At 35.2% G+C, this 13,288-nt stretch overlaps 1 protein-coding gene across 40 annotated transcripts in view; it reads left to right on the forward strand.

Annotated features, from left to right (window-relative positions):
* The window catches only part of DOP1A (DOP1 leucine zipper like protein A), a 98,548-nt gene that overhangs the window by 60,677 nt on the left and 24,583 nt on the right, over nt 1-13,288 (forward strand). For all 40 annotated transcript variants that reach the window (XR_013534368.1, XM_054254187.2, XM_078369623.1 and 37 more), the window contains 6 exons: nt 929-1,029; nt 2,365-2,624; nt 3,895-5,884; nt 6,697-6,808; nt 6,920-7,102; nt 8,568-8,693. Coding sequence is in view for 39 of the 40 variants with exons in the window: in XM_054254187.2 (XP_054110162.1) it covers nt 929-1,029; nt 2,365-2,624; nt 3,895-5,884; nt 6,697-6,808; nt 6,920-7,102; nt 8,568-8,693 (2,772 nt within the window). In the remaining variant the exon portion in view is untranslated. The remainder of the gene's footprint in view (nt 1-928; nt 1,030-2,364; nt 2,625-3,894; nt 5,885-6,696; nt 6,809-6,919; nt 7,103-8,567; nt 8,694-13,288) is intronic.

Genomic DNA, 13,288 nt, shown 5'->3' on the forward strand with positions numbered 1-13,288 from the left:
TTAAAGAAATACTCCCAAGTTCTAAATAAAGACATACGTCCATGAAAAAAATTAAAATATCTTTTATTACTTAAGTTTTACATTTCTGTTGGTTGATATAAATTCAGGCTTCGTAAGAAAAGCATGTATTAAGCTCATAGAAAAAACAAGCACTCTTCTAACCTATCACAAGCAATTTAGAAACTTGCTGTCTGGTTTCTTGGGGCTTTTGCTTGGAGAATCCATAAATGCTAAGGAAAGACTTTAAGAAATTTGGATAATGTGACAATTTCTACTTGATTTATATTAATACATGTTTATTATCTAATACCAAATGTGCTTGCCTTCCTAAATTATTTTACATTTTTCTACCCATTATTATGTTAATCTTTTCCCAGGTAATCTCAAAAGTAGTTTAATATTTTTTTGTAGAAATGATTTTTAAGTGTTTAAATTTTTTTTAGTCAACTAAATCAGCTTTATAAGTGATGAAGAACTATTTGGGATTAATGCATCATTTCTGGAACAAAAATATATATAGTGCAATATAATCAATTTTAACAACTAAATGTTTATGCTAAATGAAGGACGAAGTACTTTCTTGACTCTAGATATGATGTGTGTTACTTTTTTCTTCTGTTATACAATAATCCAGTAAACTCATTATTTAAAGTCTAAACTCAGTAATAATTATTTATGAGACAGGATGAGATGGTCCTTCAGGTTCAATATTTCTGTATGTATTTACATATTTTCTATGTTTCTACCTCCGTAAAGAATATAAAGTTTATTGCAATGTGTGTTTGAATACTGTGGACATTGAACATATACATTACTCCTAAAATAGTTTGATTTTAATACATTACTCCTAAATACTTTGATTTTACTAAAATCACTTAATATCTTCAAGAGAGAATAACATAATTTAAAGTCCCATGTTTCTCCTCAGAAAATAAGGATGGAAGCACATGCCAAGTTTGCAGTCCTTTGGCATCTAACAAGAGATCTCCATATAAATAAATCTTCATCTTTTGCACGTTCTTTTGACAGGTCAGTCAAATTTTATATTAAGATCTCACAGTCAGATATCTTAATGTTGTCTCTTTCCTTGAGTCTACTGTCTAGCTTGGCAAGTGTAGGAGATAGCAATTTATAACTTTTATAAAGAAAATTTATTATTTTGAAAATTGTAAGCTGTATTAAAATGCATGGCATTTTTGCTCACCAGATTATTACTTGTTGATTTTATATTACCCAGCTCCCCTTCCCTTCCTTGGACAACTATTATTCATCATGTTCCTACTATGTGTCAGGCACCATTCTAGGTACCAATGATAAAGCAATGGATACAGCTTTCTTGAGTCTATATTCATGTTTAGTGAAATTGCATATAAATAATATATGGTGTGTTTCTCAAGCAATTATTTTCAAGCTTCTGCCTAAATTAGATTTTTTAAAATCTATAGCTGAAAACACTAACAGCTTCTTTCCATGAATCCAGAGAACTTGTAGCTGCCTAAGAGTGGGTTTGGTTTTTGTCCAGACTACATAGTTTACTTCAAATACCAGATCTGCATTAAATTCCAAGCTGCCATTTATAAGTGTTTTCACATATTGTCATAAGATAGTCTCATTAGCCGGTCTCATAGTGGTGGTCACGAATCTGTGTTCGAGCTCAGTCAGATCAGTTGTGGGGTTTACCGAACAATTTCAGCTGGTGCTTTTCAATGAACATTACCATTTTTAAGTGATCTGATATTGAACCCCTACAATGTATTGAATATATTGAACCTTTACTTTGTAAATAATCATCTCTAATTTGACAACTGTCTTTCCAATTTTAGAAGTGAGGGAATAGAGGTCAGGAAAAGTTGTTACTTGCCCAATACCATACAAAAGATTTGAATCTTGCGTTTTCTGATTCTGTACCACACCTTCATACCTTTCACAGAAGATCTTTACTTGAATTAAGCGTATAGCTTTGACTTACAAAGAGAGTATGAGCAGAGGAACATGGACCAATATGGAGTAATGTTGACTTGCAGAAGGCTCAGTTTATGTAGCTAAAAGAAGACTAATTTTTTTTTATTCTTCAGTAGTAATCTTATAAAAGTAATGTATGCTTGTGAAATTTCAAAGCAAAAGTATATTTTTAGAAGGGCAAAAAAATGTTTTCCTTTCTTCTTATATCTACCAAGAATGTTGGGATTAAGGTTATTAAGATGCTATGATTTTTGCTTAAGCATAAATTAATGTAAAATTTATGTTAGGTATGACTACTTCAAAATAGTTAATTTAAAATAGGAAACAATTTATTTTAGAAAAGAGTGTGACAGTTAACGTAGATGTTTGGTTCTTTGTTTTAATTATTTGTGTTTATTTTAGGTCACTGTTCATCATGTTAGATAGCCTTAACAGTCTTGATGGTTCTACTAGCTCTGTGGGACAAGCCTGGCTGAACCAAGTCCTACAAAGACATGATATTGCACGAGTTTTGGAACCATTGCTATTGCTCCTACTTCATCCAAAAACTCAGAGAGTTTCAGTACAGCGCGTACAAGCAGAACGTTACTGGAATAAGGCTCCCTGTTATCCAGGAGAGGAGAGTGACAAGCATTTCATGCAAAATTTTGCCTGCAGCAATGGTGAATATCACATAGAAGTAGACAGCTTTATTTAGAATTATTAAAATAAAGTGATAAGTGAATACAACTGTAATTGGCAGAAGAATTACATGTGAGATTTTCTCCATGGGCTTATTTTCTCCCTCCTGATGCACTAACAATGCCATGTGGACCATGTTAGAATATACATCAGTGACCATCTTAGAGGATGTGGGTCTCTCAGTTGACTCAGGGTAGGAATCAGGCACAGCTCTGGTTAGAGGCAGTCTTCAGTTTTGATGGAAATACCGTTAGAGCTTAGTTAGCAATTCTGGTCCTACAAGGCTCTGTAGATACTTTATTGGGAATTTATAGTAAACCTGTAATACACATTTTGCATTTCATGAGTCATTTTTCTCATCTTTCAAGAGAATAATAATGCCCAACTTTCAAGGTTTTATTACGATCATCAGATATAGTCATATTTGTGACATGCCCAAATATTCACTATTCCAACATTACTACAGAGTCCACACTTTATAAACTGTTGAGTGATGCCTTCTATACAGTGACAATGTCCCATTGAATTTATTTAAGGGACAAAACACTCTCATATATGTCATTTGTCTCTTGAGGGATTACTCTGTGGGGTCAGTATTGAAAAGATGATTTTACTAAGCAGGTTGTTGATGCCTAGAAGGCCGTGCCTTTCTCAGAGTTCCATGAAGCTGAAAGCAAACTGTCATATACCTACTTCATCTCTAGTGTGTTCCTACAGAGGCTTGCTTCCTCTCTATGACTTCTTTTCTACTGCCTCTTCTGAGTCTTCTAAGAATTTGCATTACCCTACGTATTGCCAAAACATCATTGTGTTAATGCTTTATCTGACTGTGCTGAATTCCCACTTCCTCTCTGAGATCAGTACCAGACCTCATAATGGTATTTTGATTCTTTCCCTAAATTTGCTAGCATTTGTTATGTACTACTTTGTATGGCACTGAGCCTTTCACCTTTTCTAAAAGAATGTCGTCATCATTGTATGCCCCCTAAAAAATACAGAAATGAATTATATATTTTTGGTTTGCTGCTAATTTTAAACTCTTCAGAGAGTTTAGAAACAGCATAACTAAAGTGAGATATTACACAGTGAGGAAAAATAAAATTTTAACCTGCAATAAAATGTAATTTTAATAGGAAAATACAAGTAGATGCTGACACTGATGATTAAAAATTTTGGTCAGTTTACATTTCTGCATTTCAGTTATTTTAATGCATTTTGTATTTTTCTTCTTTTACTGTTTTTCTCTACCAGCAAGCCAAGTACAACTCATCACATTAAAAGGAAATGGAGAAAAGCCACTTACCATGGATGAAATAGAGAACTTTAGTCTCACGGTTAATCCATTGAGCGACAGACTTTCCCTCCTAAGTACTAGCAGTGAGACAATTCCAATGGTTGTGTCTGATTTTGATCTTCCGGACCAACAGATAGAAATACTTCAAAGTTCTGACTCAGGATGTTCACAGTCCTCTGCAGGGGACAACTTGAGTTATGAAGTTGATTCTGAAACTGTGAATGCCCAAGAGGATTCTCAGATGCCAAAGGAAGGCTCCCCAGATGATGATGTTCAGCAGGTAGTGTTTGACCTGATATGTAAAGTTGTAAGTGACCTCGAAGTGGAATCTGCATCAGTTACATCTCAATTAGAAATTGAAGCTATGCCCCCAAAGTGCACTGGTACAGATCCAGGTGAAGAGATGATTAAAATTGAAGATGACTCCAATCAACAGAGTCAGAATGCTTTGCTAAGTAATGAAAGTTCTCAGTTTCTATCTGTGTCTGCAGAGGGAGGCCATGAGTGTGTGGCAAATGGAATCTCCAGGAATAGCTCCTCACCTTGTATTTCCGGAACCACACACACTCTTCATGATGGTTCTGTTGCTTCCATAGAAACCAAATCTAGACAGAGGAGTCACAGTAGTATTCAATTTAGCTTCAAAGAAAAATTATCAGAAAAAGTTTCAGAGAAGGAAACAATAGTTAAGGAGTCAGGTAAACAACCAGGAGCAAAACCTAAAGTAAAACTTGCCAGAAAAAAGGATGATGACAAGAAAAAATCTTCAAATGAAAAACTCAAACCAACCAGTGTATTCTTTAGTGATGGTCTGGATTTAGAGAACTGGTATAGCTGTGGAGAGGGAGACATTTCTGAAATTGAGAGTGACATGGGTTCTCCAGGATCTCGGAAATCTCCCATTTTCAACATTCATCCTCTCTATCAACATGTGCTCCTGTACCTCCAGTTGTATGATTCATCGAGGACTTTGTATGCTTTCTCTGCCATCAAAGCCATCTTGAAAACTAACCCTATAGCTTTTGTAAATGCCATTTCAACTACTAGTGTAAATAACGCATATACTCCTCAGTTGTCTCTCCTTCAGAATCTATTGGCTAGACACCGGATTTCTGTTATGGGCAAAGATTTTTATAGTCACATTCCAGTAGACTCAAATCATAACTTCCGGAGTTCTATGTACATAGAAATTCTTATTTCCCTCTGCTTATATTACATGCGTAGCCATTACCCAACTCATGTCAAGGTTACTCCACAAGATTTAATAGGCAATCGAAACATGCAGATGATGAGCATAGAAATTCTGACACTACTCTTTACTGAGCTGGCAAAAGTAATAGAAAGCTCAGCGAAGGGTTTCCCTAGTTTTATTTCTGACATGTTATCTAAGTGCAAAGTTCAGAAAGTGATTCTTCATTGTTTGCTGTCATCTATCTTTAGCGCTCAGAAATGGCATAGTGAAAAAATGGCAGGTAAGAACATGATTGCTGTGGAAGAAGGTTTCTCAGAGGACAGCCTTATTAATTTCTCAGAGGATGAATTCGACAATGGCAGCACATTACAGTCACAACTTCTTAAGGTGCTTCAGAGACTGATTGTTCTAGAACACAGAGTAATGACTATTCCTGAAGAGAATGAAACAGGTTTTGATTTTGTTGTATCTGACTTGGATCACATTAGTCCCCATCAGCCCATGACTTCTCTTCAGTATTTGCATGCTCAGCCAATCACGTGTCAAGGCATGTTCCTTTGTGCGGTAATACGAGCTTTGCATCAACACTGTGCGTGTAAGATGCACCCACAATGGATTGGTTTAATCACATCTACTCTGCCTTACATGGGAAAAGTTCTACAGAGAGTGGTGGTTTCTGTGACACTACAACTGTGCAGAAATTTAGATAATCTAATTCAGCAGTACAAATACGAAACAGGATTATCTGATAGTAGGTAAGAGGTGATTTTTAATTTTATTGTTATTGACATTTTTCACATATGACTGCTTAATGTCTGGAAAGTAGGTCACAACTTGAGTAAATTAGTGGTTTTTGGTAGGTTACAAATAGTATGTTACATTTCACAAAAAAAGAAAATTTGACTTGAAGAAGAGTATCAATAAAAGAATCTAGAATGGAAAGGGAAGAAAAATTTAAACAGGCCTGTTTTCTCCCAAGGTCTGAAATTAATTTTAATGTTCTTCTTGCCTGAGCTGGCAAAACTAATAGGAAGCATAGGAAGAGGTTTCCCAGGTTTTGTATTTTTATCTAAGTGCAAATACATTTCAGACTGAAAATAATTTAAATTTACAAATCTTTTCCATGCAATTTTATTTCTTGTTTTGGATTTTCATGGTTTAGAGGCAGATTTGATCTGAGTCCCCATGCTCAAAATGAAGTTTGAAAAATTAGTTCAAGTAGACTGATGTCTTATTTTTCTTTAGAGTAATCTCAGTTTCTACATTTAAAATAATAAGAAAACTGCCTGTATTGTTTAATGTTAATATGCCTCCCATTTCCCAATAGCTAGAGACTCACTGGCCATCATTTGTTTATTTCGTATAGAGTTCTGTAGTCAAAAGAACTCTAGTACATTTACTCCAACTCACTTACTTTATAGATGCAGTAGTAAAAGCCTTTTAGCCATTTATTAATCTAGTATTTATTGCACATTTACTATGTGCCTGACACATTGTATTTACTAGTGATAAAATATGAACTATGCTATCATAAAACTTGGATTTAAGTGAATTAACTTTATTTCAGGCCTCTGTGGATGGCATCAATTATTCCACCAGATATGATTCTTACTCTTTTGGAAGGGATTACAGCCATTATTCATTACTGTTTGTTGGATCCAACTACACAGTATCACCAAGTAAGACTGTACATATATTTGACTCCTTTTGAAAGACTATGAGGTCTAATGAATTTCCATTTGTAAATCTCAGTAAATAATATTATATATTTTTTCCTCCACTGTTAATAGCTTTTGGTCAATGTAGACCAGAAACACTTGTTTGAAGCACGCAGTGGAATCCTCTCAATCCTTCATATGATCATGTCCTCTGTGACATTGCTTTGGAGCATACTGCATCAAGCTGATTCTTCAGAAAAGATGACTATTGCTGCATCTGCATCTGTTACCACTATTAATCTTGGAGCTACAAAGGTTAGACAATTAATATTTAATCTGTAGAGCTCAAGAGTCTTTTTGAGAACCTTCCCAAAGATTATATTCAGAATATATGAATAATTTGTGTTGTATTTATAGGAAACTGCATAGATGAAGTAATTATCAATTTTTAATATTTTTCTTAGGCTATGGATAACATATCACAGAATTAGCCCTTTTTTAAGTAAATTTATAGAGTTGTGAACTCTATCAATTTTTGAATATGTCTTTTACCACAAAGATTCTTTGTGGCCATTTCCACTTCCTCTTCCCATTCTTAATCCCAATCAACCACTTATCTGCTTTCTCCATATATTGATTTGCTCTTTCTGAAAAAGGTCATATAAATGGAATGATAACAATATTTGGTCTTTTGTGTCTAGGCTTCTTTCAGGTGATTTAAGGTTTATTCATACTCTGCTCCTTTTTTTAGGACATTTTAAGTTGGCATTTTAATATGCAAAGCCCTCCTGGAAAACAATTTAGCAATCTGTACAGAAAGCTTTAAAGGTTTCATAGTCTTTGACCTAGTAATCTACGTTAGGAATGAATTCTAAGGTAATCGAAATTATGCAAAGATATATATACAAAGTGTTCATTATAGTATTATTTAATGGCAGAAGAAGAGAGATCCTAAACAAGAAATTAGGGAATGTTTAAATTATCCTTTTGGTTTTTAATTAAACAGGCAATAATAATCATGGTTTTGAAGAATTCTTATCAGATAGAGAAGGGCTCAAAAGCTCAATGAAATAGGGATGTTACATAATTGAACAAATAGCATGTTTTCAATTATGTAAAAAGTAAATCTGCAGAAAAAGGAATAAAGAAAGTTTACATTTTATCAGTAATTATCTCAGGATGATAGGATTAATTATTTTTAATTTTTTTTCTTCCTTGCACTCTGATATTTTCCAAATGCTGTGCCATGTCAAGTTGTCAAACTGACATCCTTCAATAGTCTAATTTTACTCCTAAATCAGACCACCTGGACCTAGGATCCATAGGAACACATACGGAAATGGGAGAAGGATATGGATGGGAACCATTAGAACATTTAATCTAAGTTTTGGATGCTTGGATTAAACTATACTTTTTAGGTTTTTTTTTTTGTTTTACTTAAATAAAAAATAAGGTGTTGTATAATTATAGAATGCCTCACCTTTTTTTAAAGTACTCTATATCAAACTTAGTCTAATTTCATATGTTGTGTTTTTCTAGTATCTTTTCACAGTGAATAGACTTGTATTTGGCAGATTGGTAGCCGTCATTTTATAGAATTTGTTTCTCTTTTAGAATTATAGTCATGGTGTAGCTCTTAATGTTATTAAAGGTTCCTCGTATTATTTAGGTAGGATAACCTATAAGAACTATATTATTTCAAAGAAACTAAAAATGCACTCTAGTTTTGAATATTTTCATTGTTTTAAATTTCACTTTCATTTGCTTCAAATTGTTTTAGAACTTGAGACAACAAATTCTTGAATTGTTGGGCCCCATTTCAATGAATCATGGTGTTCACTTTATGGCTGCCATTGCATTTGTGTGGAATGAAAGAAGACAGAATAAAACAACCACCAGGACAAAGGTATGTATTTAGGCATTTGGCACTTTTTGTTTTTGCATTTGATGTGTACATGCTAATTTTTACCTCTTCATACATTGCAGTGGGGCTGGGGTAGATTGGAGTATAAAGCAAAAGTTTTTCAACAGGGTTAGATAAATTATTGCCTTAATTTGTTTAAGTATTGATTAAAATTTGAGGTCAAGACCATGCACAGTGGCTCATGCCTGTAATCCTAGCACTTTGGGAGGCCAAGGTGGGCAGATCATGAGATCAGGAGTTTGAGACCAGCCTGGCCAACATAATGAAACCCTGTCTCTACTAAAAATACAAAAATTAGCTGGGCATGATGTCACACACCTGTAGCTACTTGAGAGGCTGAGGCAGAAGAATCGCTTCAACCTGGGAGGCAGAGGTTGTGGTAAGCTGAGATTGCACCACTGCACTGCAGCCTGGGTAACAGAGCAAGATTCCATCTCTAAATAAATAAATAAATAGATAGATAAATAAATAAAAATAAAATTTGAGGTCAAATATAAAAGATATTATGTGAAAAAAAATTTAGTATGATACTAAAACTAAGTAGAAATGGTAATATGGTAAAGTATGTTTTTAAAGTGCTAGTCATTTAGGGTACAAACCAAGGATATAGAGAAAAGTTTTCATCTTGACTCTTTTTTCATTATGTGTTAGTTCAAATAGTTCATGTTTCTGAATATAATTCACAATTTTTTTCTTCTTTTTTTACTTTTTCGGTAGAGATGAGGTCTCATTTTGCTGTTGGTCTTATATATGTCAGTTTTGTTGCTTTGAGTTTCAAAGCTCAAGAGAAATGCTCTATATTGGAAATAAATAATGGCACATTAGAATAGTAAGGCTATTATGTAACTTACATTTATTTTAAAAATATGATTTATCCACCTAAATTATATAACTTACATTTATTTAAAAAATATGATTTTGTTTTTATTTCACATTACATTTCTAAAGTAATCAAAATAAACATTCACACCCTATTACATTATTTTGCATGTGAAGATTCAGTAGTAGATGTCACTCACATTGAAAATTGAAATCCTGGACTACTTAAAAGCGGTTAAGGACATGTGATTTTACATGGCATGTTGAAGCCAGGCACAGTGGCTCACAACTCCCAGCACTTTGGGAGGCCAAGGCGGGAGGATTGCTTGAGGCCTGGAATTCAAGACCTCATGAGACCCTGTCTCTACAAAAAAATTTAAAAAAAATTAGCCAGGTGTGGTGGCATGTGCCTGTAGACCTAGCTACTCAGGAGGCTGAGGCAGAAGGATTAGCAGGCATATTATAGCTGATAACATGTAATTCACATAGAGCAATGCCTGGTACTTAATAATCACTCACAAATATTAGCTGTAATATTATTCCTCATATTTAAATAAAAATGCGGAACCAAGGATTACCAGTCACATGAAGAAAGTCTCTAATGTGATAGACAAAGACTGAAGCATCTAGATTTTCAAAAGTCAAACAATGCAGATAACAGAAGAAAACGTAAATAATAATAGTGTCCTTCAGTGAGTGGGACTGTGAAGTAGAAAGGGAAATTATAGGAAAGACCATTCCAAAAATTAAAATTTTTCATGGAAATTAAAAATTCTACGGCAGAAACAAAGCAATGTTTGTAAGAAAGTTGGAACAGAAAGTGGATACATACCAAAAGTAGAATATAAATTTAAAGATATGGAAAATAGGAGAAAGAGATAAGAATATTAGAGGAGTGATAACTAGAGACCCAGTATCTTTCTGCAGAATTTAAAAACAAGAGGAGAAAAATACAAAGAAACAATACAATAAAATTCCTCAGGAATAAAGTAAATATTTTGCAGATTGTGCCTAGCACTGTGAAAAGTGATGTGTGCAAAGATTAGCATATTATTTCAGAGCACTGGCGATAAGAGATCCTAAAATCTAAAGAAAGAATACTGGTCACATTCAAAAGAATGAAGATGAGATTTGTTAACAGCAACACTGGGAATATTGATTGGAAGCCAGTTTCAACCCATAATTCTATCTCCAGCCAAACTGTCACTCAAAACATTTTCAGCTATGCAGTGCCTCAACAACAACAACAACAACAGAAAATTGCCATCAGTTCACTTTTTCTTAGCTACTGGAAGATTTAACTCCACCGGAGGAGGAATAATCCAAGAGTGAAGAAGACAGGGGATCCAAGAAACGGGGGTTCCCAGACAGAAGAGAGAGCAAGGGGAATCTCTGGGATAATGGTAACAGGAGAGATATCAAGGTGACACTCTGTAGCAAACCTAGAGAGTAGCAACCCAGGGTAGAATAAAAAGACATCTAACAGAAATGTCTCCAGGAAAAAAGAGAAGAGAGGGAGGAAATGATACCTGATTAATTACCCCCACAGAACTCAAACTGAAACTCTCGCGAGAGAGGCTGACAGCAAATAACACCAGATTGAGCTCTGGGAGAGACACCATTGGAAAGGTGGTGCCAATCTCACCTGCAAACAATCTCCAGGAAGGACCACCCACCCAACAACCTGACTGAACCCAGGGAGCCCAGCAATGTCCTCTACAGGCCAAAAAAGATACAGCACCTCAATAGAAAACCTCAATAGAAAAATAACTGTCTGCTCAGACACTCCTCCTGAAATCACCAACTTCAAAGATTAAAGGGAGATAAATCCATGAAGATGGAAAAAAACCAGCACAAAAAGGATGAAACCACTGAAGAACAGAATACCTCTTCTCCTCTCAGGGATCACAACTCCTCACCATCAAGGGAACAAAAAAAGATAGAGAATGAATCTGATGAATTGACAGAAGCAGGCTTCAGAAGGTAGGTAATAACAAACTTCTCTGAGTTAAACGACCATGTTCTAACCCAATGCAAAGAAACTAAGAACCTTGAAAAAGGGTTAGATGAAATGCTAACTAGAATAACCAGCTTAGAGAAGAACATAAATCACTTGATGGAACTGAAAAACACAGCATGAGAACTATGCGAGGCATACACAAGTTTCAACAGCCGAATCAATCAAGCAAAAGAAAGGATATCAGAGACAGAAGATTGAATCAATGAAATAAAATGAGAAGGCAAGATTAGAGAAAAAAGAGTAAAAAGAAATTAACAAAGCCTCTAGGAACTGTGGGATTATGTGAAAAACCCTAATCTACTCTTCATCAGCGTACCTGAATGTGATAGGGAGAATGAATCCAAGTTGAAAAACACTCTTCAAGATATTATCCAGGAGAACTTTCCCAACCTAACTAGGCAGGCCAACGTTCAAATCCAGGAAATACAGAGAACACCACAAAGATATTCCTCAAGAGCAACCCCAAGGCACATAGTTGTCAGATTCACCATGGTTGAAATGAAGGAAAAAATGCTAAGGGCAGCCAGAGAGAAAGGTCAAGTCACCCACAAAGGAAAGACCATCAGACTCACAGCAGAACTCTCAGCAGAAACCCTGCAAGCTAGAAGGGAGTGGGGGCTGATATTCAACATGCTTAAAGAAAAGAACTTTGAACCCAGAATTTCATATCTGACCAAACTAAGCTTTATAAGTGAAGGAGAAATAAAATCCTTTACAGACAAGCAATTGCTGAGAGATTTCATCCCTATAAGACCTGCCTTACAGGAGCTACTGAAGGAAGTACTAAACAGGGAAAGGAATAACCAGTACCAGCCACTGCAAAAACGTACCAAATGGTAAAGAATAACGACGCAATGAAGGAGCCACATCAATTAATGGGCAAAGCAACCAGCCAGCAACAAAATGGCAGGATCAAATTCAAACATAACAATATTAACATTGAATATACATGGCCTAAACAGCCCAATCAAAAGACACAGACTGGCAAACTGGATAAAAACACAAGACCCATCGGTGTGCTGTATTCAGGAGACCCATCTCACATGCCTCACATAGACTCAAAATAAAAGGACGGAAGAAGATTTACCAAGCAAATGGAGAGCAAAAAAAAAAAAAAAAAGCAGGGGTAGCAATCCTAGTCTCTGATAAAATGAACTTTAAGCCAGCAAAGATCAGACGAGGCAAAGAAGGGCATTATATAATGGTAAGAGGATCAATGCAACAAGAAGAGCTAACTATCCTAAATATTTCTGCACCCAATGCAGGAACACTGAGATACATAGAGCAAGTTCTTAAAGACCTACAAAGAGACTTACACTCTTGCACAATAATAGTGGGAGACTTTAACACTCCACTGGCAATATCGGACAGATCAAGAGACAGAAAGTCAACAAGGATATCCAGGACTTGAACGCAGATTTGGATCAAGCAGACCTAATAGACATTTACAGGACACTGTACCCCAAATCCACAGAATACACATTCTTCTCAGCACCACATTGCACTTACTCCAAAATTGACCACATAATTGGAAGTAAATCACCCCTCAGCAAATTCAGAAGAACGGAAATCATAACAGTCTCTCAAACCACAACACAATCAAATTAGAAATCAGGATTAAGAAAAACACTCAAAACAATCACATGGAAACTGAACGACTTGCTCCTGAGTGACCAATGGATGAACAGTGAAATGAAGGCAGAAATAAAAACATTCTTTGAAACCAACGAGAATGAAG

Source organism: Callithrix jacchus, chromosome 4, assembly GCF_049354715.1.
Source record: "Callithrix jacchus isolate 240 chromosome 4, calJac240_pri, whole genome shotgun sequence".
Classification (NCBI taxonomy): Eukaryota; Metazoa; Chordata; class Mammalia; order Primates; family Cebidae; genus Callithrix; species Callithrix jacchus.